General features: G+C 43.5%; 3 protein-coding genes across 9 annotated transcripts; all 3 read left to right on the top strand.

Annotated features, from left to right (window-relative positions):
• The first annotated feature begins 574 nt into the window (after nucleotides 1-574).
• LOC125883787 (motile sperm domain-containing protein 1-like) lies at nucleotides 575-5,171 on the top strand. Of its 5 annotated transcripts, XR_007448595.1 has the most exons (7): nucleotides 718-805; nucleotides 2,749-3,078; nucleotides 3,216-3,291; nucleotides 3,380-3,663; nucleotides 3,782-3,937; nucleotides 4,554-4,942; nucleotides 4,997-5,171. XR_007448595.1 is itself a non-coding variant. In XM_049568361.1 (6 exons), the coding sequence occupies exons 2-6, from the start codon at nucleotides 2,838-2,840 to the stop codon at nucleotides 4,580-4,582; spliced, it is 786 nt and encodes a 261-aa protein (XP_049424318.1). In that variant the 5' UTR covers nucleotides 575-711; nucleotides 2,746-2,837; the 3' UTR covers nucleotides 4,583-5,171. The 5 variants fall into 5 exon arrangements, 4 of the variants coding, with proteins under 4 accessions (XP_049424318.1, XP_049424319.1, XP_049424317.1 ...); XM_049568361.1 differs by lacking the exon at nucleotides 718-805 and adding an exon at nucleotides 575-711 and having other exon boundaries at nucleotides 2,746-3,078; nucleotides 4,554-5,171; XM_049568362.1 differs by having other exon boundaries at nucleotides 709-805; nucleotides 2,746-3,078; nucleotides 4,554-5,171.
• Nucleotides 5,172-5,311: 140 nt separating this feature from the next.
• LOC125883791 (zinc finger protein 239-like) lies at nucleotides 5,312-11,719 on the top strand. 2 transcript variants are annotated; one of them, XM_049568368.1, is made up of 3 exons: nucleotides 5,312-6,317; nucleotides 8,733-9,218; nucleotides 10,407-11,719. In XM_049568368.1, exons 1-3 carry the CDS (start codon nucleotides 6,258-6,260, stop codon nucleotides 10,422-10,424), a joined length of 564 nt encoding a protein of 187 aa, XP_049424325.1. In that variant the 5' UTR covers nucleotides 5,312-6,257; the 3' UTR covers nucleotides 10,425-11,719. The 2 variants fall into 2 exon arrangements, with proteins under 2 accessions (XP_049424325.1, XP_049424324.1); XM_049568367.1 differs by having other exon boundaries at nucleotides 8,733-11,719.
• Nucleotides 11,720-12,918: 1,199 nt separating this feature from the next.
• Nucleotides 12,919-26,567, top strand: LOC125883772 (zinc finger protein 239-like). 2 transcript variants are annotated; one of them, XM_049568327.1, is made up of 2 exons: nucleotides 12,919-13,053; nucleotides 16,251-18,290. In XM_049568327.1, exons 1-2 carry the CDS (start codon nucleotides 12,961-12,963, stop codon nucleotides 17,139-17,141), a joined length of 984 nt encoding a protein of 327 aa, XP_049424284.1. In that variant the 5' UTR covers nucleotides 12,919-12,960; the 3' UTR covers nucleotides 17,142-18,290. The 2 variants fall into 2 exon arrangements, with proteins under 2 accessions (XP_049424284.1, XP_049424283.1); XM_049568326.1 differs by lacking the exons at nucleotides 12,919-13,053; nucleotides 16,251-18,290 and adding exons at nucleotides 18,311-21,166; nucleotides 23,704-26,567.
• Nucleotides 26,568-27,691: the final 1,124 nt, after the last annotated feature.

Raw genomic sequence — 27,691 nt, 5'->3', positions numbered from 1 at the left:
AAAATGTATAAGAAATAGGTTTTAAAAAATCAGTAAATACAAATATAATGATAAAATTTGTAATTTTCTAATTAAAAATGAATATAATGATGGCAATTAAAACAATAATAAAATAATAATTGAAATACAAATAAACTTGTAAAACCCTTTTCTAGGAACATATAAATAAAAACAAATAATGGAATTATGAATATATCCACACAATGAACCAATGCAAAGATAAACAATACATAAATAAATCGAAATTTTAGAAAATGAATTGTTAGAAAAAATAAAGGAGTAGCTAAAAGTATATGAAGTAAAACAACTGAACACGTGTGTTTTATTTTATTTTATTCTATTTTATCTTATTTCATTAGCGTATTAAAGTTTTCCCATTTCTTACGTGGACTGATAGATAGATAGATAGATAGATAGATAGATAGATAGATAGATAGATAGATAGATAGATAGATGAGGAGTTAATAAGGAGAGATAATAATATGTTATTTTGATTGTCTAAGTCAAAGTTAAATAAACAATAAATGGATTAAATATGTTTGTAAACATTCATTTTTCACTCCCAACGTAAACACAGGAAGTGACTGACGTGCCTGATATCCAATAGAATGCCGGTCTGTCCTCCCCCTCTACGCTCATTGGCTGAAAGCTGCAGATGGGGCGGGGCTTGCAGGATGCAACAGCTTGCTGAGGAAGTAGAGTGATCCGGAGGTGAGTAGAGACACACAGGAGAGATTCTAACGGGACAACCTGTGGTCCGACTCGATTTACCGACAGTGTCCGTGTCTGTCAACGTCTCCAGCAGGTGACGGTGACTTCTGCTGCGTCATGTTGCCGTTATTTCACCGGTTATTCTCTGACGGGTCGGTGTGACGAGGCAGCTAGCGTTAGCTAAGCTCTGCGAGCTAATAACAAGTTAGCATAGTTCGCTCTTTATTTATTTCATTATTGTCATTAATTATGACATACAAAACGTGTTATACCGCATGTTAGCGTTGGCACATATAAAACATGACGTTTAAACTAGAACAGAAAAGAAAACGAGAATATTCCACATGTTGTTATGTTATTATTATCATGTCGTCATCGTCACATTTGTTGTTGTCATTGGTGGAAAAAGTACTCAGATGTTTTACTTGAGTAAAAATACCACAGTGTAGAAATACTCTGTTACAAGTACAAGTCCTGCATTGAAAATTACTCAAGTTTTAAACAGTTATCTGAATCTCTAAAGTAAATTTAGTGAGGTAACAAGTACAATCCTGACTCCTACACGCTGTGAAGAGCGTAAACACAAAAAGAAAACAATGATTTGTAAATACTTATTGACCTTTAGTCAAAGACAACAAGGTGGCAGGGAAGTAAAGGAAAGAAGGAGGTGGAAAAGTATACAAGTAGGTAGAGAAGGAAACAAGGATTTAGAGAAAGAGAGGAGGAGGTGAAGAAGGAAGCAATGAGACAAAGAAGGAAAGAGGGAGGTAGAGAAGGAAAGAAGGAGGTAAAGAAGCATAGAAGGATTTAGTGAAGGAAAGAGGGAGAGGAGAAGGAAGCAAGGTAGAGAGGGGAGGAAGGAGGTGGAGAAGGAAGCAAGGAGGTAGGAAAGGAAACAAGAAAGTAGAGAAGAAAACAAGGTGTTTGGGAAGTAAAGGAAAGAAGGAGGTGGAAAAGTATAAAGTAGGTAGAGAAGGAAACAAGGATTTAGAGAAGGAGAGGAGGAAGTGAAGAAGGAAGCAGGGAGACAAAGAAGGAAAGAGGGAGGTGGAGAAGGAAGCAAGGAGACAAAGCAGGAAAGAGGGATGTAGAGAAGCAAAGAAGGATTTTAGTGAAGGAGAGGAGGGAGGTGGAGAAGGAAACAAGGAGGAAGAGAAGAAAACAAGGTATCTGGGAAGTAAAGGAAAGAAGGAGGTGGAAAAGGATACAAGTAGGTAGAGAAGGAAACAAGGATTTAGAGAAGGAGAGGAGGAGGTGAAGAAGGAAGCAATGAGACAAAGAAGGAAAGAGGGAGGTAAAGAAGCACAGAAGGATTTAGTGAAGGGAGGAGGGAGGTGGAGAAGGAAGCAAGGTAGAGAGGGGAGGAAGGAGGTGGAGAAGGAAACAAGGAGGTAGAAAAGGAAACAAGAAAGTACAGAAGAAAACAAGGTGTTTGGGAAGTAAAGGAAACAAGGAGGTGGAAAAGTATAAAATAGGTAGAGAAGGAAACAAGGATTTAGAGAAGGAGAGGAGGAGGTGAAGAAGGAAGCAGGGAGACAAAGAAGGAAAGAGGGAGGTGGAGAAGGAAGCAAGGAGGTGAATGTGGAAAGGAGGATGAAGAGAAGGAAACATGAAAGTAGAGAAGAAAACAAGGATTTAGAGAAGGAGAGGAGGAGGTGAAGAAGGAAGCAAAGAGACAAAGAAGGAAAGAGGAAGGTGGAGAAGGAAGCAAGGAGGTGAATGTGGAAAGGAGGAGGAAGAGAAGGAAACAAGAAAGTAGAGAAGAAAACAAGGATTTAGAGAAGGAGAGGAGGAGGTGGAGAAGGAAGCAAGGAGACAAAGCGAAGGAGGGAAGGAGTTAGTGAAGAAAACAAAGAAGTAGAGAATGTAAGAAGGAGGTAGAGAAGGAAGGAGCGAGGTGGAGAAGGAAACAAGGAGGTAGAGAAAGAAAGAAGGAGGTGAAGTTTTATTCCTTTCAGGTGCAGTGATTTCAACATGAAAACAATAATTTGTGTGTTTTCTATAATCAACATATTGATGTTTTCCCATCTGCAGCAGGCGGCGATGCTGTGACATCACACGGCCGAGGCGTCCAATGACAGCACTGGGATCATGGATGCGTGTGGGACACCACACAGGGCGGACCAATGAGGACGAAGGACAGCCATGACGGACGGGGACGGGGCGGGACCACGGAGCAGGGGGGGAGGAGAGGGGACAGGGGGCAGGTGGCGGTGAGACAGGCGGGGATGGGTGAGACGGGGGGCGTGTCCCCGCTGCCTGTCTTCCTGTTCCCCTCTGAGCTGGTGTTCTACTGTGAACAGAGGAGCTCCCACAGGAGAGTGCTGACCCTGTACAACCCCTACAGCTTCAGCCTCAGCTTCAAGAGTCAGTGTCTGTCTGTTTACCTGTCTGTCTGTTTACCTGAGTGTGTAGAGTCTTTGTACAGTCTGCCCCCTGCTGGCTCTTCAGGAGATAACAGCCTGTCTGTCTGCCTCTCTGTCTGTCTGTCTGTCTCTCTGCAGTGTTGTGCACAGCTCCCTCTCTGTACAGGGTGGTGGAGGCAGAGGGGAGCGTCCGAGCTAAATCCTGTGTGGACCTGTGAGTACACTGATCATGTCGCCCAGCCCTGCGTCTATGTTTTAAACACAGCACCAAAAACTGTGACATCACTTCCTCTTCCTGTCAGGGTGGTGCGTCACCTGGATGTCTCCCCCGGCAACTGGGGCCGCAGGGACCGCTTCCGTCTGGAGGTGAGGGGAGGAGGTCAGGTGGGAGGACGGGAGATCTGGGCCGAGCTGAGAGGAGGAGGGGGAGAGGAAAAGGGAGGAGGAGTAGAGGAAGAGGAAGAGAGGAGGAGGAGGAAACAACGAGGGGAGGAGAGGAGGACAGGAGGCCAGCAGAGGGCGCTGTCTGCTCTGTCTCCTCTGCTGGTGCCCACACACACACACCTGCAGCTGCCCACCTGCACAGGTGAGATGTCGCAGATCAATAGGGAGGTACAGCAGTGCACTCTGGGAACTGGAGTCAGCTTTCTTTTGAACTTTGAAACCTTATCTGTGTGTGTGTGTGTGTGTGTGTGTGTGTGTAGGTGTGCGCAGTCTGTCTCAGTGGGTGGTGTGTGTGGTGGTGGGGGTGCTGTGTGTCGCAGTGTTGATGCTCCCCCTCCACACTGAGAGCAGCTCTGTGGTTCCACTCTGCCTGCACGTCTCCACCAATCTGAAGCTGGTCTGCGCCTACACACTGGGTAACACACACACACACACACACACACACAGTCTGATGTAGAGAAGGAAACAAGGTGTCAGAAAAGTAAAGGACACAAGAGTGAAAAAAGGATACAATAAGGTAGGGAAGAAAACAAAGAGTTAGAGAGGGAAAGAAGAGGATAGTGAAGGAGACAAGGAGGTAGAGAAGGAAAGAAGAGGTTAGAGAAGGAGATGAGGAGGTAGAGAAGGAAGGAAGAGGTTAGAGAAGGAGATGAGGTAGAGAAGGAAGGAAGAGGTTAGAGAAGGAAAGAAGAGGGTTGAGGAGAAAAGAACAAGGAGGTAGAGAGGGAAGGCAAGAGTTGGAGAAGGAAAGGAGGGAATAGAGAGGGGAAAGGGGTGAAGATGGAAAAAGGTAGAGAAGGAAAAATGATATAGAAAAGGAAACAAGGAGGTGGGGAAGGAAACAAAGAGGTGGAGAGGTAAGGCAAGAGTTGGAGAAGAAAAACGTGGAGAAGGAAAAAGGATACATAGAAGGAAAAAAGAAGGGTAGAAAGAAGGAGGTGGAGAAGGAAAGGAGGGGATAGAGAAGGAAACGAGGTAGAGAAGGAAAGGAGGAGGTGGAGAAGGAAACAAGTCTGTCTGTCTGTCTCTCAGGTCTTCTCACCATGGTGTTTCTACGGTAACCGGTGACATCGTGCTGCCGCCTCCTCTTCTGTCTGAGTGATGGCGCCGTGGCAACCAAGGACCCTGATGACCTTTGACCTCCATGCTGTCCATCAGATACACACAGACTGTCTCCATGAAGTCAACACACACACACACACACACACACACACACACACCTGAATGAGTCATCAGTGACTGTTCAACAGAGTCAGATGGAACTTTATTTAAAACAGGAGACACACACAGTCAACCTGCAGGTCGAGACCATGATGACGTCTTCAGATGGTCGTCCTCCTCAGGTGGACGTCTTAGGTGATGGTCATCTTCAGGTGGACGTCCTCAGGTGATGGTCGTCCTCCTCAGGTGGTCGTCCTCAGGTGATGGTCGTCCTCAGGTGATGGTCGTCCTCCTCAGGTGATGGTCGTCCTCAGGTGATGGTCGTCCTCCTCAGGTGGTCGTCCTCAGGTGATGGTCGTCCTCAGGTGATGGACATCTTCAGGATCAGTCAGATGGAAAAAACACATTTCTGACTTTAATTTTAATTGTTTTGCTTCGTTGTTGTAAAAATACTTTTATGTTTCCTGCTCATTAAATGTTTGTTGCTGACGTCGTGTTATTCTGTTCTCCATGTTTAAAGGGACGGTTCAACATGTTGGTCTCTGGTGGTTAGCTTAGCTTAGCATAAAGACTGGCAGACAGGGTGCGCTCCTTTTCTGCAGAACAGTCCAGCAGGAAGTGATGAAGAGCCCGGACACACAAACCAACATCACACAACTAGTGGTGATGAAGACCCCCCTGCTGCGTCGCCTCATGTGACCTTGTCTCAGCCAAAAAGTTGCACATGAACACAACACGACCAACCAGCACAATAACTGTCTACACAAGCAGACGGCGGTCGTCTGTATTGTCATCCAAGAAGGGAAACAGGAAGAGCGTCTTGATGCTAGTTAGCCAGTTAGCACGTGAACAACACGCTATTATTTAGGGACGGACTCAGCCGTGGCCGAGTCAACATACTGAATCTGTGGAAAATAAAGCCAGTGGAGTCCAACTAGTGAGACACACAACAAAAACTAGGATGACAGACACTGACTGACTGACGGCCCAACTTTGACCAACGACTGTCCATCACAACTTAAATTCAACTAAATAGAAATGCTGAAATTCGTCTGGTCTTTTTTGTGTTCAACACATTTTGACTTGTTTAGGACTTGGGACTTGACTTTGGACGTGCCTGTATTGTCTTGGAACTTGTCTTTCTTGCCTCGTGACTTGTCTGTATTGACTTGGGACTTGTCTGTAATGACTCGGGAATTTACTGACTTAACTTGGGACTTGACTTGTCTGTCTTGATTCGGGAGTTGACTGGCTTGACTCGGGACTTGTCGGACTTGAGTTGGGTGTTGAGTGTAAAGACTTGTGACTTGTAGAACAATGACTCAGTCCCTCCTCTAGTCTGTGACCTGCTGACAGGTCTGGGTAGAGGGATGTCCTCCATTCTGTGAGTTGTTGAGTTTGTGGAAACTTAATAAACTAAATATGACGTTGTATCTTTCATTGCTGCTCAGCAACAGTAATTTAGGGAGGCGGGGCCTAGCGAAGACTGAGTGATCGCGAGAACACTAATGTTCGCGAGACTTGCTTTTGACAACAGACTCCACCAGAGATCAGGACCAGAGACAGAGGAACGGAATGGAGGAGGACAAGAGAAGACAAGCAGCAGGCTCGTCCTCTGATAGCAGCGATGCTGAGGTGAGTGTTGATGACGTCATGGATAAAAAGGGCTTGACAGCAGCCACACTAAAGACACGAGGAAGAGTCTCGAGGCTCCGTGGATCATCCGCTCATTCTCTGGTTCACTCGGAGCCTCGCGGCGGCCATTTTGTTCTCCTCTGAGTTCACTGAGAAGTCACTAGAGTTATAATATTTAACAACTTTCAGTCTGGGGACAAAGCAAATGAGTTTGCTCATTATTGTTATCAGTCGGGACATTTCTGTCCTCTCACAGTATCAGCAGAGACATGTCCCTAACGTCCCTATGCACACCTACATCCTTAGGTCTGATGCGTTCATTCTCTGGTTACACATCAAATCTGGAAAAAGGAAATCTAAAAACCATCCAGGTTTGGTGTTTGCAGGTTTTTATGTCTCCTGTTTCCTGTGTTCAACTTTAACTCACTCTTCGGTTTATAGAGAGTTGCGCGCGTGGCGTCTTGCGTGATTATGCGAGAGGACAAACGGGACTCTCTGAGGGACTGTTCGTTACTTGTTAAGGGGGACGGGGTGGTGCGCAAAGTTGGAGGTATGTCAAATAATTTTGTAAGCACATGTGTTTTCAGTTTTGGCTGAGGGAAGGGGCCTACGGTTGTATTTATTTATTTATGTTACCGCAGATTTTTAAAGAAAATATGGCTCCACACCCGCTGCAGGCGGGTATTTGGTGATCGTGTTTCTTAAAATGTTTTTGTTGAAATTTTTAAAGAAAAATCGTCAAAATTCTATCAATTATCACAGCCAGAAAACCTACTGTTGAAAATCGCCAAAAAAAAAGCTTCTAAAAACAACTTGGACATGTTCCAGTAGGCAGTCCCTCCAGAAAATCGTGATCGCAATAATTAACGCAAATTCAACGAGTCTGCAATATTTGCGGGGGTTTGCAATTTTTCAAAAGACCCGCGATTTTCCCACATTTTTCGGCATTTTCCGGCCGACCAGAAGTCGTTGCGCACGCGATGTCATTTGAAACGTCAGCAGACGCGTCATCAAATGCGCTAATGGCATTGCAGTATGGAGAAACTGAGAGCTACAGTATTCACTCAGGATTTTTGCAACATTATTGGAGTCCATGTTTTGAAACTAATTGAATAAAACTAAAGAAGAGAACTATAAAAAAACATTTGCAGCTATTTTTGTAATATTCACTGCGATTATTATAGCAAGTGATTACATGGCTTATTTTTTTGGAGGTAGTAATTGGAAAAAAACACTTTTTTTCTCCTTTTGTCATTTGCCATAATTTTCCACTAAAAACCCTGCAATTAGTATTGCAATTTTTGGCAAATTCAAGGGTTTTTTTTGCTGTGAGATCCTGGAGGGACTGAGTAGAGATATGATTTAAAGTCAACAACAATGACCAAGATTACACGTTTGCCTGATGTTAGCATGTAGCTAGATATACGTTAGCAGTGTATTTGCAGCTGGGGAATGACTCTAATGGAAATTAGAAGCACTTTCTACTGTTAAAAACCCCAATACAGCTTCTAAAAACAACCCACACATTTTCTTGCCAGAATATGAAGTGACATTACCAACAGTGACTGATGTTAGCATGTAGCTACACGTACGTTAGCAGGCTATTTGCAGCTTGGAAATGAGCACGGGCATCTTTGGTGGTGGTGATAAGGCCTGTCACAATAATTATGTAAACAACTTCTTGTACAACACTTGGACATGACAGCGATTATATTGTTGACCTCGAAACTGCCCATAGTGTTTACATGTGTTCGTTTACATTAGAATGTCACCAATGACAGAATTCTCAGAAAAATTCAAAACAGCACTTTAAAGCTGACACAGCGTGGCTTACCGCTAGCCTGCAGCTGCACTTTTGGAGTGCAATAGGCACAGTCCTGATAGTCGTTAGCTTGCTAACAAGTTTGTCGTATTTAGTTTTACCCTCCAACAACTTCGTTCTCCACTCCGTTAATCCACCAGATCTTTGCTGAACTTGTCTATTAAGCCCCGTTTCCTCCAAACACCGACCCTTTTCAGCGTTTACCATCTACATTTGAGCCATCGATGCCAGGTGTTTTTCACCGACCCATCCCTGTCTTTTTAGCAAATTCTGCGTCCACAGAACGAGGCTGCACGCCAACATTTTCAGAACAAAATAGAAAGTTGTCAGAGACGCTGTATGAAGGAAGGAGTCGCTGTGGACTGAAAACTGCTATCTCCATGGCGACAACAGTAACACTAGCAATCACATAACCCAACAAAATAGGATGTCATCTGTGACATTACATTCTTCAAATGTGTGACATATTGAATGACACTTTGCTCTGTTGTTAATTTGTCATTTCTGAAAAGTTATACTCATTTCAAGTGTCAAGTGTCCTGTCGTAAACCAGACTTTCCTTTCTCTCTCTGTATGTCTGTCTGTTGCTATAGAAACAGGGAGGAGGCGACAAACTCAAGCCTCACCGCTGTGTGTTTTGTGACAAATCCTTCGCATTACCCAGAACTTTATGGGTTCATCTAAGAGTTCACAATGGGGTGAAACCATACAAGTGTGACCTCTGTGAGAAAGCTTTCACCACTCAGGGTCAACGAAAGATCCATCGACGTATTCACACCGGAGAGAAACCGTACAGCTGTGATCTGTGTGGGAAATCTTTCACCACTGGAGGCCAACAAAGAAGGCATCAATACGTGCACACTGGAGAGAAACCGCACAGCTGTAACCAATGCGGGAAAACTTTTGGTGTGGCGGCTCATCTAAATGCTCACCTACGTATTCACACTGGAGAGAGACCGTACATGTGTGACCAATGTGGGAAATGTTTTCACTCCAGTGGCTATCTGAAAGTCCATCAGCGCAGTCATACGGGAGAGAAACCATACAGCTGTGACAAGTGTGAGAAAGCTTTCATCACTGTAAGTCAACTAGAAGCTCACAAACGTGTTCACACTGGAGAGAGACCTTTTGTTTGTGGCTACTGTGGGAAAGCTTTTGCTGTTCAAGGAACTTTAGACAAACACCAACGTTCACACTTAAGAGAAACAACTGAGGTGTGAACAATGGGGGAAAAGGTTTTCTCACAGTGGCTACCTTAAAGTCCACCAACGCATTCATACAGGAGAGGAACCATACTAGGAGTTTAATAATTTAATTTAATTTAATTTAATGATCAACAATATAGTATCAGCGATACCGTGAAGACATCGGAGCACATCATTATTATTAGAATACACTTTTATTTTGATAGTCTGTGTTACCATCAAACAGCAGCAGGCAGAAAATGCTGTGCAGCCAAGAGAAAGACAACGAGAATAATGTTATTTACTCTGGAATAAATCAGCAGTGTGGAAATAATTTGGATTATGGAGAAAATATAGGTCATCAGACAACGAACACGCCATATGCAAACAACAATGTTATGTGATAAAACATGACGTACCTGCCTGGACAGGCATCTGACCCTCGGTTTCAACAGTGCCAGGCTGGAATTCAACAGCTGTTCTGTCAGGAGATTCTATGACTTAAACCAATGACGAAAAGAAAAAGTACAAATAATATGTTTTTGTAAAAATTATGAGTAGGGGAAAAGTCCGCGAGCTGCAAGGCTAGTTTATGCAATTTAGAAATGCTTGAAGTAATAATGGCGACTAGTGAAAATATTTTACATGTCTCTGAACCTTGACAGTTACTACTTAGCTGAATTTTGTGTTTTTGTTGAATTATCTTGTTTTATGGCCGTTAGGAGACGTTTGTGAAGTCTGAGGAAGAGTTGGAGTTTCTAAACGGGAGCTGATCCGTGTGCGGACCTATTTGTTTTCTACGTTGTTTAGAGAAGTTTGTCTTCGGGGCTTTAAGCCACATAGCTCTGAAGTTTTATGAAACAGAGGATGGTTTGGGTTCAAATGAAAAGATGTTTTCCAGAAAGGTCTCTCTCTCTTGTCGGTGTGTTAGTGGAATCAACTTAACTGCACTGAAACATTTATTTACATTATTAATGTGTTGTTTTTGTTTTTAGCGGCTGAAAGTAAATGTGGAAGGGATGACGGTAGTGATGGTCAAATGAAGCCTCATGAACCATTTTCTTTATTTTCTGACTCCACCAGATGGCGCTCTTGTTTTAAAGGCTGAAGGAAAGGCAATGAGGTGAGCTTTCAAACCTTTGTTGAACAGACAGCGCCATCCAGTGGCTTCAGAAAATAAAGACAGCGGTTCACGAGGCCTCATTTGGCCATCACTAGATGACGGCACTTTCCGTCACCAGTTATGTTAACTGATTTGATGATATTGTTTCATATTGATCGCAGGCCCCTGAATTGAATAAAATCAAATTGAAATTGTATTGTGGCAGAAGGTTTAATGTCGTCAAATACCATATTGTTGCCCAAAGAATCGATAAAATGTCGTATCGTGATGAAACCAGTGATTCACACCATTAGCGGCCATTTAATGCTCAACGTTAGATGCGTACACAGGCAGAGCCTCCTGTCCGTACTCTGCGTTAATTTCATTAGTATTTGTGAAGGTTTTCGGAAAGCTTACAGATTTGGATGAAACGCAGCAGAACCAGCGGCAATCATGACGGCAGTGTAGGCTGCCTGGAGATGACGAAGACATTTAGAAATGGAGGAACGGAACAAATTGGTAATATAGTGAGACGAATATTCCGTCCACATGTTGTGATGCGTTTAATGACCTCACAGAGCACCACCTTGGAAAACATAGAAAGGTTATGGAATTTCATAATCTCATTTTCCAGGCCTGGAAAATCATTGAAAGTTTTGGAAAACTCAAGAATTTTCTTGCCTGTGATGAAGTTAATTGTTACAGTAATCTTCTGGCGATAACCTTTGTCATGTGACATAACTGAATTTATTTTCTGTAAGTCAGACGCTGACATAACGAAGCTCTATGTGTGCAGAAATGTACCGTAACCATGCCGACAGGTGCAGCAGACACAGTGAGGTTCATTATATGAGGTCCTTGAAAGGTTGTGGAACAGTTTTGAAATGTGTGTGAACTCTGCTCTGTTTAAAGGAGCATTATTATGACCTCCTCCACCGTCGCCTCGTTTGCTGTTGTTTAAACTTCTGACTCCGCCCCCTGCTGCCATCTATTGGCTGAATCTATGACATCATAAAGGACGCAGTGATGATGTTCGCCTGTCCATGAAAGATTCAGATTTACCTCCAAGGTTTTTGTCTCCACTGTCACTGTCTTTGCCTGTTTGTTTTTTTTTTATTGTAATCTATTACTCCAAACTTAGTAATTCTACACTTCCTGTTGATTGTGAACCCTAACCAGGGACAGTGGTCACACATTAGTCATGGCTGGAAACCTGTTTACATCACATCTAGTTTGTAGTCTTCATGTGAAGCAATGTGTTATGCATTTGTCAAATAAAGAAGTGTTGAGATCACGGGTGGAGGTTTCATTTAATCAGTTAACAAAATTCTGAACCTTTTTTTAAAACTCTGCATGTGGCTCTTTTACACATCAATACCAAATGAATTATTTTGAATTAATTCATAAACCCCTGGACTTTAATGGTTCACGTGTTTCAGCAAGATTTCTGCTCATGTTCAAAACAGATCCCACATCTCCACGCAGCTGTATACTTCAGAGGATGAGATGAATGTGACTGGTGATGCCGGGCCCCCACATCACTAACTTTGCCCCTGGTAATAATAAAAGCAGAGTGAGGAGCGGCTGGATGAGTCACAGAGTGATGCGTCCTCGTATTTATATATATAAATCCATCTAAAGTGTGACTAAAACTGAAACCAACACAAAGTAGTCTGAAGTCTGAAGACGTCACTTTCCACTGCTGAGCATATGACAGCAGTGATGGCCAAATGAAGCCTCGTGAGCCACTTTCTTTATTTACTGACTCCACCAGATGGCGCTCTTGGTTTAAAGATAAAGGCTGAAGGAAAGGCAATGAGCTTTCAAACATTTGTTGAACAGACAGTGCCATCCAGTGGCTTCAGAAAATAAAGACAGTGGTTCACGAGGCCTCATTTGGCCATCACTATTTGACAGTCAGGGGACAAGGAGTAGACGATGAGAATCCTGACTGACTGGAGTCCAGAACCTTTTCACCATCTGATGCCATCGCATGTGGAGTTTTAGTTTTTCTGGTGTCCAGAGAACAAAACAAAAAAAAAGACTTTGTTCCAAAACAGCACATTTACATGTCCAACATGTGTCGAGTCCTTGAACACATCATGTGCGCCTAATGGTTCAATCAGAGAAAAACAAACAGAACCAAATCTGAGCTGAAAATAGTCAACAATCACTTTATTCTACATCTCATTTAAAAGTTGGCCCCAGAAAGTACAAACTAACCAGCAGCACCACAAGAGTGAAAAACTGAGGCTTTTATTTTTCTCAACTCCAGGATTTAGTCTTCAACTTTTAACTTTCAAACATCAACGTTTTAAATAATTTATGGTGAGGAGGGTCGTGTGTTTTCCTCCACTCCCTCAGGGAGGGTCACACCTCAGCTACACCCTCCTCTGATAAATAAACAACAGTCCCTAAAGCTCTACAGATCCCTCTTTCAATGACTGGCAGGAAACCGCTGCCTAGCAACAGTAACCAGGAGGGGCGGGGCTTGTCCAGGAGCAGGAGGAGCAGGAGGAGCAGTAGAGGAGCGGAATGGAGGAGGACAAGCAGAACCCGGAGCACCGGAGCAACAAGGTCCGGAGAAGACAAGCAGCAGGCTCGTCCTCTGATAGCAGCGATGTTGAGGTGAGTGTTGATGACGTCATGGATAAAAAGGGCTTGACAGCAGCCACACTAAAGACACGAGGAAGAGTCTCGAGGCTCCGTGGATCATCCGCTCATTGTCTGGTTCACTCTGAGCCTCGTGGCGGCCATTTTGTTCTCCTCCTGTACTGGTTTCCAGTCTGCGGTCAGTGCTCCGGGTTGTTCTGTCTGCTGGGATTCAGGGACAGTGGACTTCCGGTTTGAGGGACAGAGACAGATGGTGATGAAGGACAGGTTGTTGTCTCTGGGTGTCCAGTTATAGTGGCGGGAAAATGGCGAGGCTCGTTTCTGCAGATGTTGAGAGCAGCAGTGTTGAAGTGGACCGAGCCTCATGTTTCTGTCAGCTCGTGTTCAGCTCACATCACCATCACTGCTGTCTTTGTTTATACAGATGTTCTCACGCGGCGCATTACGTGTTCTCGCGAGAGCTTACAGATCAGACAAGACGTCTGAGAGATGAGCTGCGGCCTTTTTTTTTTTTTTTCAGCTGCGGTCTTGAGTAAAAATAAATAGATAAAAATACACACACACACACACACACACACACACACACACACAAGAGAGAGAGATGCTGATATATATATATATTATAAATTAATTAAATATATTATTAATTGGATATTATATATAGCCTATCTAATTTTTCCATACACACACACACACACACACACACACACACACACACACACACACATACATATGATATGTGTGTAGAACTTTCAACCATTTTGAAACTGGTGGAGTGTTCAGAAATATTTTCTTCATGATTCTACATGTAAACATCTTTTGGATTAAAATGTTTTGTGTTTTTATTTTGGAGAAATGTGAATAACATGTCAGATTTTTTAAATGACTCAATTTAAACACTTTAATTGTTTATTATGGTTTATTCTCTTAAATAATCTTCAAGCTGAGATGGAACAGATTTAAAGACACTCCCAAGATTTGACATCATGTCAAGCTAAAATACCAAAGCAGGCACTGATAGTCTGTCTCTATTGCAGAGTTCAAAGGGTTAATAAGAGAGTGTCTATTACACTTGAAGCAAAATTAGGTCTTTTTCGTAACTTAAAGGTTTTCTCCTCCTTCTTCCCTCCCTACTTTTTAGTCAGTAACTAAGATGCTGAGGGGAACTGTAGTGGAGCAGAAGTGACAGTTGACAGAAATATGAAAACTCAAGTAAAGTACATAATCCCAAGAAATATTTAAGTTTTCTATACGTGATGTAGTGTGGCGGCGCTTGTTATGGGAAGCGAGACTCTGCTGCATGTCTCTGTGTAGGAAAGTACCATAACCAGGCTGGGGAGTGCAGCAGACAGTGAAGTAGATGCTTTTCCGAAATGAAAATTGTATCGTGACTATCAAGACTAAGGTCTACTCCACATGGACCGGTGTACTTCTGAAACCGTGTATTATTCTATGCGATTTGGCTGTTTGGCCACATGCAACTGCACTTTTGGGCCCCTGAAACCGTGTTTCTTTGAAATCAGAGTCCAGGGTGAAGTTTTTGGAGACTCTGGTGCCAGCGGTTGCGTTTAGATAGGATAACTGCAGTATTTTATTCCCTGTCTCCATTGTTTGATGTCAGAGCGACAGTAAATAGCTAGTGAAATGGCAGACCGAACAAACATGCTGGTGCTAACTTTATTTGTGAGCGTGCTATCAGCTCTCTTTGGATGGCATATCCAGCTGCTCGACCTCACGACCACCGACGGAGGCTGCTCCTGTTGCTAGTTTCCCCAACTACACTACCACGAAAGCAGCGACGGGCCTGCCAACGGAAGTTCTGGATCCGGGCAGGTCGGACCTCAGACTGGTTCTCGAAACTTTCCCACCAGTCTAAGGTCCGACCCGGCCGGATCCAGAACCTCCATTGACAGGCCCGTCGCTGCTTTCGTGGTAGTGTAGTTGGGGTAGCTAGCAACAGGAGCAGCCTCCTTCGTGGATCAGGTTGTTTTCATTTTCCGCAGTTCCCTATTCTGGTATTGACTCTGACTTCTGATTGGTTAAAATGGCCTTTCTGTTAGAAATTACATCGCCACCTACTGCTTTGGCATGTGTATTACATCACTTGGTGAATTTTTTTGGGAAACCAGAGCCCGAAAAACTTTGGTTTCAGAAGTACACAGGTCCGTGTGGACTAGGCCTAAATTAGTCACTGAGAGTGGAGTACAGGGATCTGTCTGACACGCTGAATCTAAAGAGGGAACATGAACCAAACCAAAACATTTTCAGGCAGATGCAGGTGATACTCATCAGGCAATCATTCAGCCTCAGTCACACCCCACACACACACAAACACACACTGCCTCTACAGAAATTTAATGTAAAAATTTGTCCATGAAAATGTGGGAACTCTGATTTATACGGTGTAATAATTAATTGGTGATCAATCATACTTATACAGTAACCACCCCGCTCTGAGGCCATGTTTTTGTGGATTTTAGCAACTAGCACCTCAGCTTTACGGCTTTTTTTGTGTGGACATTTGTCTCTATTTATTTAGTATGTGATCAGTCAACTACACAAACAACAAAATGCTTACAATACTGTTCATTTTATCATACGTGTGTCGTGTAGGGCTGGGCGATACAACCTCAAGTCAATATCATGATGAACTCGTCGATGCTAGTTCTCTGAAGTCGTTTTGGTGTGTCTGGGCCTTTAGAGGCAACCAAGAAAGTCAGGAAAGTCTCAGTGTTTGAGTTACATTACAACCTGTTCACCCTTTGGAAATAAAATGATAAATACATTTATATAATTAGTAAAATGGACGCAGCAGTCCCTGTGATAGCTGCTGTTAGCTGGTACAGCAGAACGTTCCTGGGTTTCCAAGTTGAACCTTTTCCACTGTCTCTTCAGCTGCAATAGAATAAAGCTTTAAGGTCTTAACAGATCCAAACCTGTATGACTGGACCATGTGGGAGCAGGCCTTTGGAAAGTAATTAGAAATACGTCATGCAGGTCAGACCCCAAACATAGCTGCTGTTACTTAGACAAAGTTATTGATAAACAAAAAATATGCAAGAAATATATTTCTTTTATACGTTGAGAACTTTAAAAGATGTTTACAAAAAAACTGGGTCCTCAGTAGAGATCTTTTAAATGCACAAAATCTCCTGTTGGCCCACTGTGTACACGGCATCTCACTCTCTGTCTCTCTGTGTCTGTTTCTTTAGAAACGAAGAGGAAGAAAAGGACCCAGACCTCACGTCTGTCTGCACTGCGACAAATCCTACACCAGATCTGAAAATTTAAAGGTTCATCTGAGAGTTCACACAGGAGAGAGACCGTACAGCTGTGACCAGTGCGGGAGGACTTTTGTTCGAAGTAGTACCCTTAAAGGCCACCAACGCATTCACAGTGGAGAGAAGCCATTCAGCTGTGACCACTGTGGGAAAGGTTTTACTCGGTTAGATCACCTAAATACCCATCAACGAGTTCACACTGGAGAGAAACCATATAGCTGTGACCAGTGTGGGAAAACTTTCACAGAAGCAGGGACTTTGAAAAACCATCAACGTATTCACACAGGAGAGAAACCGTACAGCTGTGATGAATGCGGCAAAGCTTTCACAGAGTACGGGACACTATTAGGTCATCGCCGTGTTCACACAGGAGAAAAACCATACCGCTGCCACCTATGTGGAAGCTCTTTCTCTCGTAGTCACCATCTTAAAGTCCACCATCGCATCCACACTGGAGAGAAGCCATATTGGTGTGACCTATGTGGGAGAACGTTCTCGTGCCGTAGTAATTTCAAACACCACCAACACATTCACACCGGAGAGAAGCCATTCTGCTGCGACCAGTGTGGGAAAACTTTTTCTTCTGGCAGTCACCTCAAAGTCCACCAACGCCAGCACACAGGAGAGAAACCGTACAGCTGTGATCAGTGTGGCAAAGCTTTCTCAGAGTCGGGCACCTTGAGGGTCCATCAGCGCATTCACACAGGAGAGAAACCATACTGGTGTGAGCAATGTGGGAAATGTTTCTCCAACAATAGTAACTTCAGAACCCACCAACGCATTCACGCTGGAGAGGAACTTTACTGTTCTGTAGTGCTGTAATGTTCTGGTTGGATGGCTGGTCATTATGCTCTTGTATGACCACAGTTTCATTGGTTAGACAGCAGCTGGACTTACTTTAATTAAGCCATGTGTCTAGCCAAGTGTTTCTTCTCCCAGCTGAAAACCGTTATTGTTTGGCACTTGGCTTTGTCCTCTGTGATTGTTGGTCTTTGTGGTATTTGTCCTGCCCCTTCTCCGCTGTGATTTCATGGCTGGTGACAGTTGCGAGCACAGCGTTTTACCCAAAGTCAAAAAAATTTCACCTCTCATTTGTAATTGGAAAATGGACAGATAATCATAGAAGACTTAGATTGTTGGATATATTTTACTTAGTCTCCAAAAATACACTGCACTTGTCTTTCTCTCACATGCAGCGTTAGCGATATTTAACATTAGTAACACTATGTTGTTTATGACACCGTCAGCCCCACAGTTAACTTTATAGTGTCCAGTGTGTCAGAGAGATGTACTCATCAGTTTTGTTCAGTGCTTAGTGATGAGCAGAGTTGGGTAAGGGTTACTTTAAAAGTAATCAAATTACTTTACTGTGTTACTCCCTGAGTAAAGTAACTCAATTACTTTAAAAGTACTTCCAACATTACTCCCTGAGAAAAGTAACTCAAGTACTTTTAAAGTACTCTTGAGTATTCTACATTTCCTATTGGGCAATGGACCACAGGGCGCTAAGCCTACATTTTTTTGTCTCCAAAATTAAAGTTATGGACCACTTGCCCTTCACTGAGATCCAGTTCTCCCATCACAGCCGTCACTTTGACCAGTAGAAACACACAACGATCTGCTGCCATAGACAACTGTATGACAACAACACCCCAGCGTCTTTAATATTTCCTCTAGGGATGTTACCACACAGAGTAAAAGGGGGAAATGATGGTGTGAAACAGCAGAGGCACTTTGTCAACCCGCTGAGTTAACGTTACTGTCATTAGCATCAAGCTAGCAAACAATGGTACATCCTCACGGTCGGACATAAAGTAATAACATTAACAAATAGCGGCGGGGCTTTTACTCACCACAACTGCAGAGGCTCCCAGCTTCATTTGAAACAGACTACATTATAGACGCTCCGTTATTTATTAATCCCTCTGTGTGTTTATATATTTACTTTTTATCTGCTCCGTTGTCTTTGTAAAGTTAACATATCGCATTTCAAACTCAACACTTGTTTCAAATTAAAAGCCCCTTATAACCTCGGCTGAGAGAATCCCTCCATTTTCTAAATAGGCTTTTATTCTGAAATATTTGTCAGAACTTCCTGTGGAAGATACAGTAGCTTGACAGTTTACGTATGGTACTTCAAATGTAGCTCCTGCCATCTGCTGACGCTTTTAGGTGACTACAACAACATGTCGGCTGGCACATGAACACACACAGTGACTCAAATAATAGTAAAATAAAAACAGGACAAGAATAACCCGATGACATCACACACGCCGTGAAAGACGACCGGGGATAACTGGTGAGTGTAGTGTGTACCAGGCATAATGCAAGACCTGAGTCTGAAATATGTCTGTCAGCGAGCCCTACGCCACCTGTTTAGACTCCACCGTAGACAACGGCAGCATTTCTCCGACCACATAGCGAGCCACAAGCTCCGTGGCTTCTTTCAGACTGACAGGTTTAATGTTATCTCCGTTATTAGAACCAAACGACAGTTGTTGCTGTTTCGGAGCTGAAGGACCAGCGTTCTGAAAGTAACGGAAGTAACTGATGTCTTGTTTGACAATGTACTTAAGTATTTGATTACTCAAGCAGCACACTAACGCATTAGGTTACTCGTTACTGCAAAAAGTACTCAAAGTACTCTAACTCTGCTGATGAGACACCCTGGAACAGGCAGCACAGCTGGAAAAGTGTTCACACTTCTAACACTACACACAGCACTCGTGATAAACACATTTCATAAATTATTCTTTCTGTGTACATAAATTATTTACTACTTTCCCTTCAGACGTGTCTTCCACTTTGGGTGTTTGTCCGTGCTTTTGGCAGAATTTTTTAGGTATGCTAATGGTATATACCTTTGGCATTTGACTCGTTACTGCGTTTGTTTGTGACTGTTTGGCCACAATTAGTTGTATAGCGCATGTCACTTGGTTTTAAAAGGGTTTCTGGGTCATGACATATTACACAGGGGATCACATATTCTATTGTCTGAACACAGACTACGTTCCCTGGTCAAGTATTAATGTCACGCCTCGTTACAGGAAAAAAACAACACTCTGGTAGACACAGTACCACCACTGAATGCTTGCACATTGTGACATCATCGCTCTTGTTTTTGAGCACACCTGCCGTGCATGTACATTGAAAACAATGGATTTAGGGGCATCAAATATGTTGCATGTGTACGGCCCCTCAGGCATGTTAGTGGGGACGGGGAGACGGGTGGTAAATCAGTCACCTCCACTGGTGATGTAGGGTCATGGAGAAAAAAAAATTCTTGACAAACAAACAACAGTTGGTGCTCACTTTTTTGGTTGTGGGTGAGAAAAAATATGACGCTACACAGAGACCGACATACTCAATGTCAGACGCGCGTGACCAATGAAATGTTTAGTGACTTGACTGATTTTTGGTCCCGTGTGCAGCTTCCCTCTCTAGCCTGCCTCCAGGAGGGGGCTCTGTTTCTGTTCTCATGGTGAGCTGCTCCAGGTCTGATCCATCAGGGATGACTTTTGGAACCGAGCGATACAGGGACTTGAAATCTGTCCAAGACTTTTGAGTCCTCACTGAACTCTGAGACATTAAAAGGACAAAAGAATCCGAACTCAACAAGAACTCTGACTCCAGCTCAGACTGTTTGCTCCTGTTGATGACATCAGGACACCAAAGTCTTCTGAGCTCTGAGCATCATCAAGAACTTAAATAGCAGATTAATATGATGTATGTTATCATGTGTAACATATTTGATGTCTTATCCAGTGTCTTGCATGTGTCCTGTGTTTGTCCACATGTAGAAGACAGCTGAGTTTTTCTTGCTGAGCTCCACCTGTATAAAGATGGAGGCTCAGCAGGGCGCAGCTCTTCTTCTTTTTGACTCTTGTTGGAGGTACAAAGACAGAAGTTGAGTTGAAGCCTGTTTGTTTGTGTGTGGAGGATTGTAATGTCCATATCATCAGATGAGTTCAGCCTTTAATAAAAGTAGTTTGTAGACTCTGCAGTGGGATTAAAGTTCCTGGTGTTGGTCTTTGCTCCTGTCACAGTCTCACTACTAAAGCTCAGACGCTCCTCAGGATCAGCTCCACAGGACTCTCAAACTAACGTGTACAGATGTGAAGCCCTGACTGTATCTGACTGATGTTTAATGAAAGCTGTTGTCTTGTATCAAATATGAAGCTCAGTGTATTCAGCCTGTGTAGCTGAGGGGACAGGTCACACTGATATGATGCTGATTTACAGGAGAGTTCATGAACCATCAACAGAAAGTACAGTTTAATAAATGAATCTATCATAATTAAAACAACTGGAGACTGAGAACAAACTGATATATGAGTCTGATAATATTTTAACAGGATGTGAGAGTTTCTGTGACTTCCTGTTGAGGCTGAAGGAGCCTACTGACGATGCATCGCAGCACATCCACAGGATGTTCTCTACAAACTGAGATGGTGAAAATCTGCTGTTCAAAAAAAAAGAAAAAACTGCTGACAACACACAAAATAAGTAACTTCAGATGTTACTGAGTAAAAACTGATTTCTGACAGTAAACCTCACCTCATGAGAACACCTCGACTGACTGAGGAACTGAAACCGTGTCAGAGGGAGGAGACAGAGAGAAACCCACAACCTGCAGACAGCAGCTTTACAGGGTTTGTTTCCGTTCCTTCTGATCTCAGTTTGAACTAAACCAGCTCTCTGAGACATCAGAGTCCATGAGAGAGGAGGAGCAGGAGGAGCAGTAGAGGAGCGGAATGGAGGAGGACAAGCAGAACCCGGAGCACCGGAGCAACAAGGTCCGGAGAAGACAAGCAGCAGGCTCGTCCTCTGATAGCAGCGATGTTGAGGTGAGTGTTGATGACGTCATGGATAAAAAGGGCTTGACAGCAGCCACACTAAAGACACGAGGAAGAGTCTCGAGGCTCCGTGGATCATCCGCTCATTGTCTGGTTCACTCTGAGCCTCGTGGCGGCCATTTTGTTCTCCTCTGAGTTTTAACTAAAGTTAAAATATTTAATAACTTTCAGTATGAGGACAAAGCAAATGAGTTTGCTCAGTTATCCTAACGTCCATATGTAAATCTGCACCCTTAGGTCTGATGCACTCAAGTTGTAGAGGAAGTGAAGTTTGCACACAGGCTCACATTATAACCCTACACTTATATTCAGTGGTTAATATACTGGTGTAATCATGTCTTGTTATACTCAGATGTGATCATCCTTTTATATTGTCGTAATAATTTCCTGTTGTACACACAGAGAGTCTTCTACAGTCTGTGTGTTACAGCTGAATGATTACTACGGGAAATGTAAAAAGGGGCTGATGGGGAACTTTACAACAGCTGTGTGAACTGACCGTGACCACAGACTCACAGACTCACTGCCAAATTATACAAATAATTACATTACAGTAAAACTAATGCTGCTTAAATCACTGAAATCAGCAGGCCTCTATTTGGAACAGGCCTTTAATTCCTTTCACACACACAACTGTTGCTCAACAAAGATGAGAAACCAGTATGAATATTGATGGAGGTCTGAGCTTAAACTCCGGCTGCGTCTGAACGCCTGGGCCCAGACTGACACTCCTCACCTCCACAGCAGTTTTTAACCTCTTATTGTCACCACATACTGTTAGAAATGATGAACAAATGGCTCCTCTGTTGTCTCGAGGGAAACCTAGGTGTGTTAAGATTTTTTAAACACAGAAAGCTCCTGAATAGACATTTCTGTCTTTCACTCATTCACACGTTGAGTTCAGTGGTTTACCCTCTTAACTTTAAAAAAAGCACCTGCACTAAACTTTAGAAAAATATGTGTAAAATGCGTAAAATTTTCTGTGATATTATTTACTCTGAATTTGGATGATGTGAGCCTTCATGATGTCATTGTGTTTTCACAGCATTGAATCTTCTTTAACTGACAAAAGCACTCACAGTTATTCAGACTGTTGGAGGAAAAACTTCAGAGTGGGACCTTTCAAATGACACCATGTGTGTACATGTACTAAAGATGGAACAGGCACAGCTTTCATTTTACTCTGAGTCTGACTTGGAGAAACGCTTTAGGTGAATTCAGGTGAATTTTACAGGATGCTGAAGAGGTTTTGGCTGAAAATGTTTCATTTAGCACCAAAAAGTGACAATAAAATGTTACCTGTCTGCACAGGTGAGGTTCAGATGTTGGGTTTTGGTTCACAAGAGCTTTGGGCTGCAAATTCATAATTTCAAAAGAGTTATTCACTCAAAGTGTAAAGTTTGGTCTGACAATGATGAAATCTTTCATTTATTCTGTCCTATAATAAGGGCCGACGTCACGATGACATGTTATCAGCTGGAGGTGCAGCTGCCTCTCCCCCACAGGGCTGTAGGCTCCACAGGAGTCTTAAAATGTGTTTGTCTTGTTGGGAGCCAGAATAGAAGGAGTCATGGCTCAAAACCAGCCGCCACTGCCCGCCAACAAAAACAAAGACAACTATAGTTAAATGTAGTGATGGCCAAATGAGGCCTCGTGAACCACTGTCTTTATTTTCTGAAGCCACTGGATGGCGCTGTCTGTTCAGCAAAAGTTTGAAAGCACACCTCATTGTCTTTCCTTCAGCCTTTATCTTTAAACCATGAGTGCCATCTGGTGGAGTCAGAAAATAAAGAAAATGGTTCATGAGGCTTCATTTGACTGTCACTAGTTAAATGTGATAAGACCAAAGGACAGAGTGTCCAGAGTGAGCTCTGCCACTCTGAGAACGCGGTGCTCTGGATAACCCAACCACTGATGGACTCAGGGGGGGTCAGGGTCCCCTGGTGCCACCTCGTTTGAAAATGCTGTGTTAAATGCCCTCTTGAGTGATCAAAACAAGACGATGTGCCCTATTGGATGAAAACGAGCGGATGTGCCCTTTTGGCTGCCCTCTTGTGCACCAGTGGGGCCCCATGTCATGCAGTAGGTGCCCTTTTTTCCTTTTCACCCCTGCCCTTCAAACATCCTGAGTCTGTCACTGAACCCAACGGTACATTCAGACAGCGCTTTTTTTTTTTTTGAATGATCCAGTTTGTGTCAGAGTGCGCTCCCACACTCTGAACGCACAGAACTTGCTAGCTAGCGCTAGCTACTGTCTGACGAGAATTGATTTGCCTCCAGCGTGAATTGTGCGGGGCATCCGGCGTATGTGTTGACTGAGACACATTTAAGATGGTGTGCAGACGCCGCCTACTCAGCGTACCACAGGCATATGCCGATGCAGTAATGGTGCAGACCCACTGATCTGAGCTCCGTTTGTGTTTGTTGATGTGTTTCACAGACATTCTCTAAATGTTAAATATAGTTTTAGATACCTCGCTCCACCATAACATCTCATTTACTCTTTGTCTATATGTCTGTTGCTATAGAAACGGAGAGGAAGAGAGGAACTCAAAAGTCACCGCTGTCAGCACTGTGACAAATCCTTCACATCATCTGAATCTCTGAGGGTTCATCAGAGAGTTCACGCTGGAGAGAGACCGTACAGCTGTGACCAATGTGACAAAGCTTTCAAACGCAAGTATCATCTAAATCGTCACCAACGCAGTCACGCCGGAGAGAAACCATTCAGCTGTGACCTGTGCGGGAAAGGATTCGCAAGAGCATGTTCTTTAAAACTCCATTATGGGATTCATACTGGAGAGAAACCATTCAGCTGCGACCAATGTGGGGAAACTTTCCTACACAGGGGTCACTTTAAAAACCACCAATACATTCACACTGGAGAGAAACCATACAGCTGTGACCAGTGTGGGAAAACTTTTGCTATTCTTTATTACTTAAAAAATCATCAGCGCATTCACACAGGAGAGAGACGGCACAGCTGTGTTGAATGTGGAATGGCTTTCACGAGGCGAACTGAACTTAATCGTCACCAGCACATTCACTCTGGGGAGAAACCATACTGGTGTGACCTCTGTGGGAAAAATTTTGCCCGGTCTAGTGCCTTACACGTCCACCGACGTACTCACACGGGAGAGAAACCGTACTGGTGTGACAAATGTGGGAAAACGTTCACCTCATCAAGTGGACTTCGGGTGCACCAACGTGTTCATACCGGAGAGAAACCGTACAGCTGCAACCAGTGTGGGAAATCTTTCACCTCTCAAGGGAGCCTAGAAGTCCACCGACGTAGTCACACTGGAGAGAAACCCTTCTGGTGTGACGAATGTGGGGAAACTTTTACCTCATCAAGTGGACTTAGAGTACACCAACGTGTTCATGCTGAAGAGAAAGAGAAAGAGAAAACACTCCACCGTCCAGAGACAGCGTTAGCCACTGACGGCCAAGGCAATCTTTGAGTTAATCTTTGGCTGCTGCTCTCAGATCTGCACAGAGGAGAGTTGTGGGTGCAGCAAACAGCAGCAAAGACCCTGTGCTCTGAATGTGACCTGCTCCCAGCAGACACAAAAACTGAAGACACCCGAGAAGTCAGTGCACCATCTAACTTTTCAAGCTAAGGAGAACCAAGCTGAGTCAGCTCTAAACTGCCAATTCTGTACGGATACAGAGCAAACCGATTCCTTTACATCGTTGGAACACACCACAACGAAGACTTCACTGGAACCCCCTTCTTCTAAAGCCAGGTTCATCCACAACGGACAACCGCCGGCTAGCAAGTCGTGAGTCAGGAACATATATGTTGAGGTAAATCCTCTCAGGCACTGTCTCTCACAACAGACAAATATCTCTACAGAATATTAAAGAGATAAAAAGGAAACTGGCTGAAACCAGCTGTGTCACAGATGATCGAATGGAAGGAGTGAGTGAACAGTGAATAACACTGATCATTTTGTTATAGAGTAACGTTCTTCTGACGAACCTTGGCTCCTGGAATTCACGTGGATACCACCTGAAACAACACCATCCATCCAAACACCATTACAGACCAAGTACTCCCCACTCCCTGATGGCAGTGGCCCCCCAGCAGGATAAAGCACCATACCACACCACAAAAACTGCTCAGGGTATATTACTTAGAGCTCAACCTGGCCTCCAAATTCCCCAGATCCCAATCTGATGGAACATCCATTGGGCAAGCCGGTACCTCACCTCGCAACCCACAGGACTCAAAGGATCCGTCGACAACACCTTGGTGCCAGACAACACAGGACACCCCCAGAGCTAGTGATGGCCAAATGAGGCCTCGTGAACCACTGTCTTTATTTTCTGAAGCCACTGGATGGCACTGTCTGTTCAACAAAGGTTTGAAAGCACACCTCATTGCCTTTCCTTCAGCCTTCATCTTTAAAACAAGAGCGCCATCTGGTGGAGTCAGAAAATAAAGAAAATGGTTCATGAGGCTTCACTTGACCATCACTACCCACAGGTCCTGTCTCAGTGCCTCGACAGGTCAGAGGCCTCATCATAGGTCGGACTCGGCTCTGACCTGTTGTGGCCTGAACAAAGGACATCTGGGGTATCGGTTTGAACCAAAGATGCTCGATCAGATCGGGATCTGGGGAATTTGAAAGCCAGGTTGACGTCTTGAGCTCATCGTCACGTTCCTTGGACGATTCCTGAGCAGTGTTTGCAGTGTGGCACGGTGCACTGTTCTGCTGGGGGGCAAGTGTCATTGGGGGTACTATTGTACTCAGTGGGGTACTTGGTCTATTACAGAGTTTATGTGTATGTGTAAAGGGGCAATAAACTCAATAAACTTTTTTATATCTGACCTAAAACAGACTCGCATGAACTGGTTAAGGTTAAAGAGGTGTGAGAGAACTTATCTGACGGCCACAGCAAAGAAGTCCAGCGGTGCATCCAAACAGGTTTCAGACTCACACACAGAGTCCCTTCATCCCATCTGCTCCAGGGATCAGCACACTCCTCACAGGAAGCTTTGTCATCCAGAACGTTCCCGCCATCCAGCTGATCCTCGTTTTAACTTGTGCTCACTTTACTTTTAATTTTATGTTTCTCTCTTTAAAGTTTTTGAGCAAATAATGGAGTAAACTTTGATGTTCTGCTCCTTGAGCCACTCTCACTCCTCTTTGTTCTCCTTCATGCAGCTTGTTGATTGACTTCCCTTCCCCCACTCACAGGTGTGCCGGATTTATCTCCTCCCACTCTCCACCTTCCTGACACCTGTGTGAGGAGAACTAGGATAAAACAGATCATATTTTATTAGTAACAATACATATTCAGAAGAGTTTCATCATCATCCAACTAAACAGCATAAAATACTCTGATGATTCTGGGGCTTGTTGCCATTTTATTTCAACATATCACACACAATAACAATAAAATAACAAAAAAGTTAGAACATTGTGCAGGAGAGGTTGGAAACCAAAAAGGCTTACAAAGAATTCCTCCCCTGTAAAGCTAACAAACTTCAAGGTGTCAAGGCTAAGTAGTGATATAGAACTGACATACAGAGATGAATGTATACATGATGATGCATTACAATGAGGTCAATAAAAAGAAGAAATAATTTAAAAAAAAAAAAAAAAGTAAAATAAAATCTTAAAAAATAATTTAAAAAATCTTTAAAAAAAATCTTTTAAAAAAATAATGAAAAAAAATCTTAACATATATCAGTGACTTCCTTTCAGCTGCAGCCACCAAGATATACTTCTTCTCAGTGGTCGCCTCCCATGACACCACTGAAACATCATACAAACAAGCACCCAAAACATTAGACAAGACACCTTTCAGATTTCATCTCTGCCATAGTCTGAAGAATATAAACTACTGAGCCTGGAAACCTCATCATGTATAAAAATATTTGTCTTGTATGATGATGATGATGCAGGGTTCAGCACCTCCTCACTGACTTGGTCAATCCATGTGAAATTTGGCACAGTGGTAGAGGGTCATGGGAGGATGCCAATGAAGCAATATTACATCAATTGGCCAAAGGGGGGCGCTATAGCAACCCATTGAAATGTCAAACTTTGAATGGGCATATCTCATGCCCCGTATGTGGTAGAGACATGAAACTTTGCACAGAGATGCCTCTCCTCATGAGGAACACATTTGCCTCAAGAACCCATAACTTCCACTTATATAGATTTTCCGCCATTTTGAATTTTTTGAAAAACACTTCAAATGGATCACTTCCTAGGAAGTTTGAGCGATCTGCATGAAACTGGGTGAACATAATCTAGGGAGCAATATCTAAAGTTCCCTCTTGGCAAAAGTTGGAAAACTTCCTAAAACTGAGCTTCTATAAGGCAATGAATATTGCGGAGGGCGTGGCTCATCACATAAAGGTGTAGAACATCTCAAGGGTTTCACCCATCACCACGCAACTTTGTAGGCATATGAGCACACATAATCTGAGGGGACCCCTCCATTATTGACCCCATCAAACAAAATGGGGGCGCTAGAGAGCTCATTTCTTATCTAGGCCTA

Source organism: Epinephelus fuscoguttatus, linkage group LG23 (assembly GCF_011397635.1).
Source record: "Epinephelus fuscoguttatus linkage group LG23, E.fuscoguttatus.final_Chr_v1".
In the NCBI taxonomy this organism is placed as follows: Eukaryota; Metazoa; Chordata; class Actinopteri; order Perciformes; family Serranidae; genus Epinephelus; species Epinephelus fuscoguttatus.
This window is presented reverse-complemented; position numbering and strand designations above follow the sequence as displayed.

What these genes read in the sequence shown, in the direction of transcription:
- LOC125883772 (XM_049568326.1), top strand. Translation starts at nt 21,074, where the DNA reads ATGGAGGAGGACAAGCAGAACCCGGAGCACCGGAGCAACAAGGTCCGG. An exon ending in CTGATAGCAGCGATGTTGAG is followed by an intron (nt 21,167 to 23,703) that starts GTGAGTGTTGAT and finishes CTGTTGCTATAG; the next exon opens with AAACGGAGAGGAAGAGAGGA.
- LOC125883787 (XM_049568361.1), top strand. Translation starts at nt 2,838, where the DNA reads ATGAGGACGAAGGACAGCCATGACGGACGGGGACGGGGCGGGACCACG. An exon ending in GCAGCTGCCCACCTGCACAG is followed by an intron (nt 3,664 to 3,781) that starts GTGAGATGTCGC and finishes GTGTGTGTGTAG; the next exon opens with GTGTGCGCAGTCTGTCTCAG. An exon ending in GGTCTGCGCCTACACACTGG is followed by an intron (nt 3,938 to 4,553) that starts GTAACACACACA and finishes TCTGTCTCTCAG; the next exon opens with GTCTTCTCACCATGGTGTTT.
- LOC125883791 (XM_049568367.1), top strand. Translation starts at nt 6,258, where the DNA reads ATGGAGGAGGACAAGAGAAGACAAGCAGCAGGCTCGTCCTCTGATAGC. An exon ending in CTGATAGCAGCGATGCTGAG is followed by an intron (nt 6,318 to 8,732) that starts GTGAGTGTTGAT and finishes CTGTTGCTATAG; the next exon opens with AAACAGGGAGGAGGCGACAA.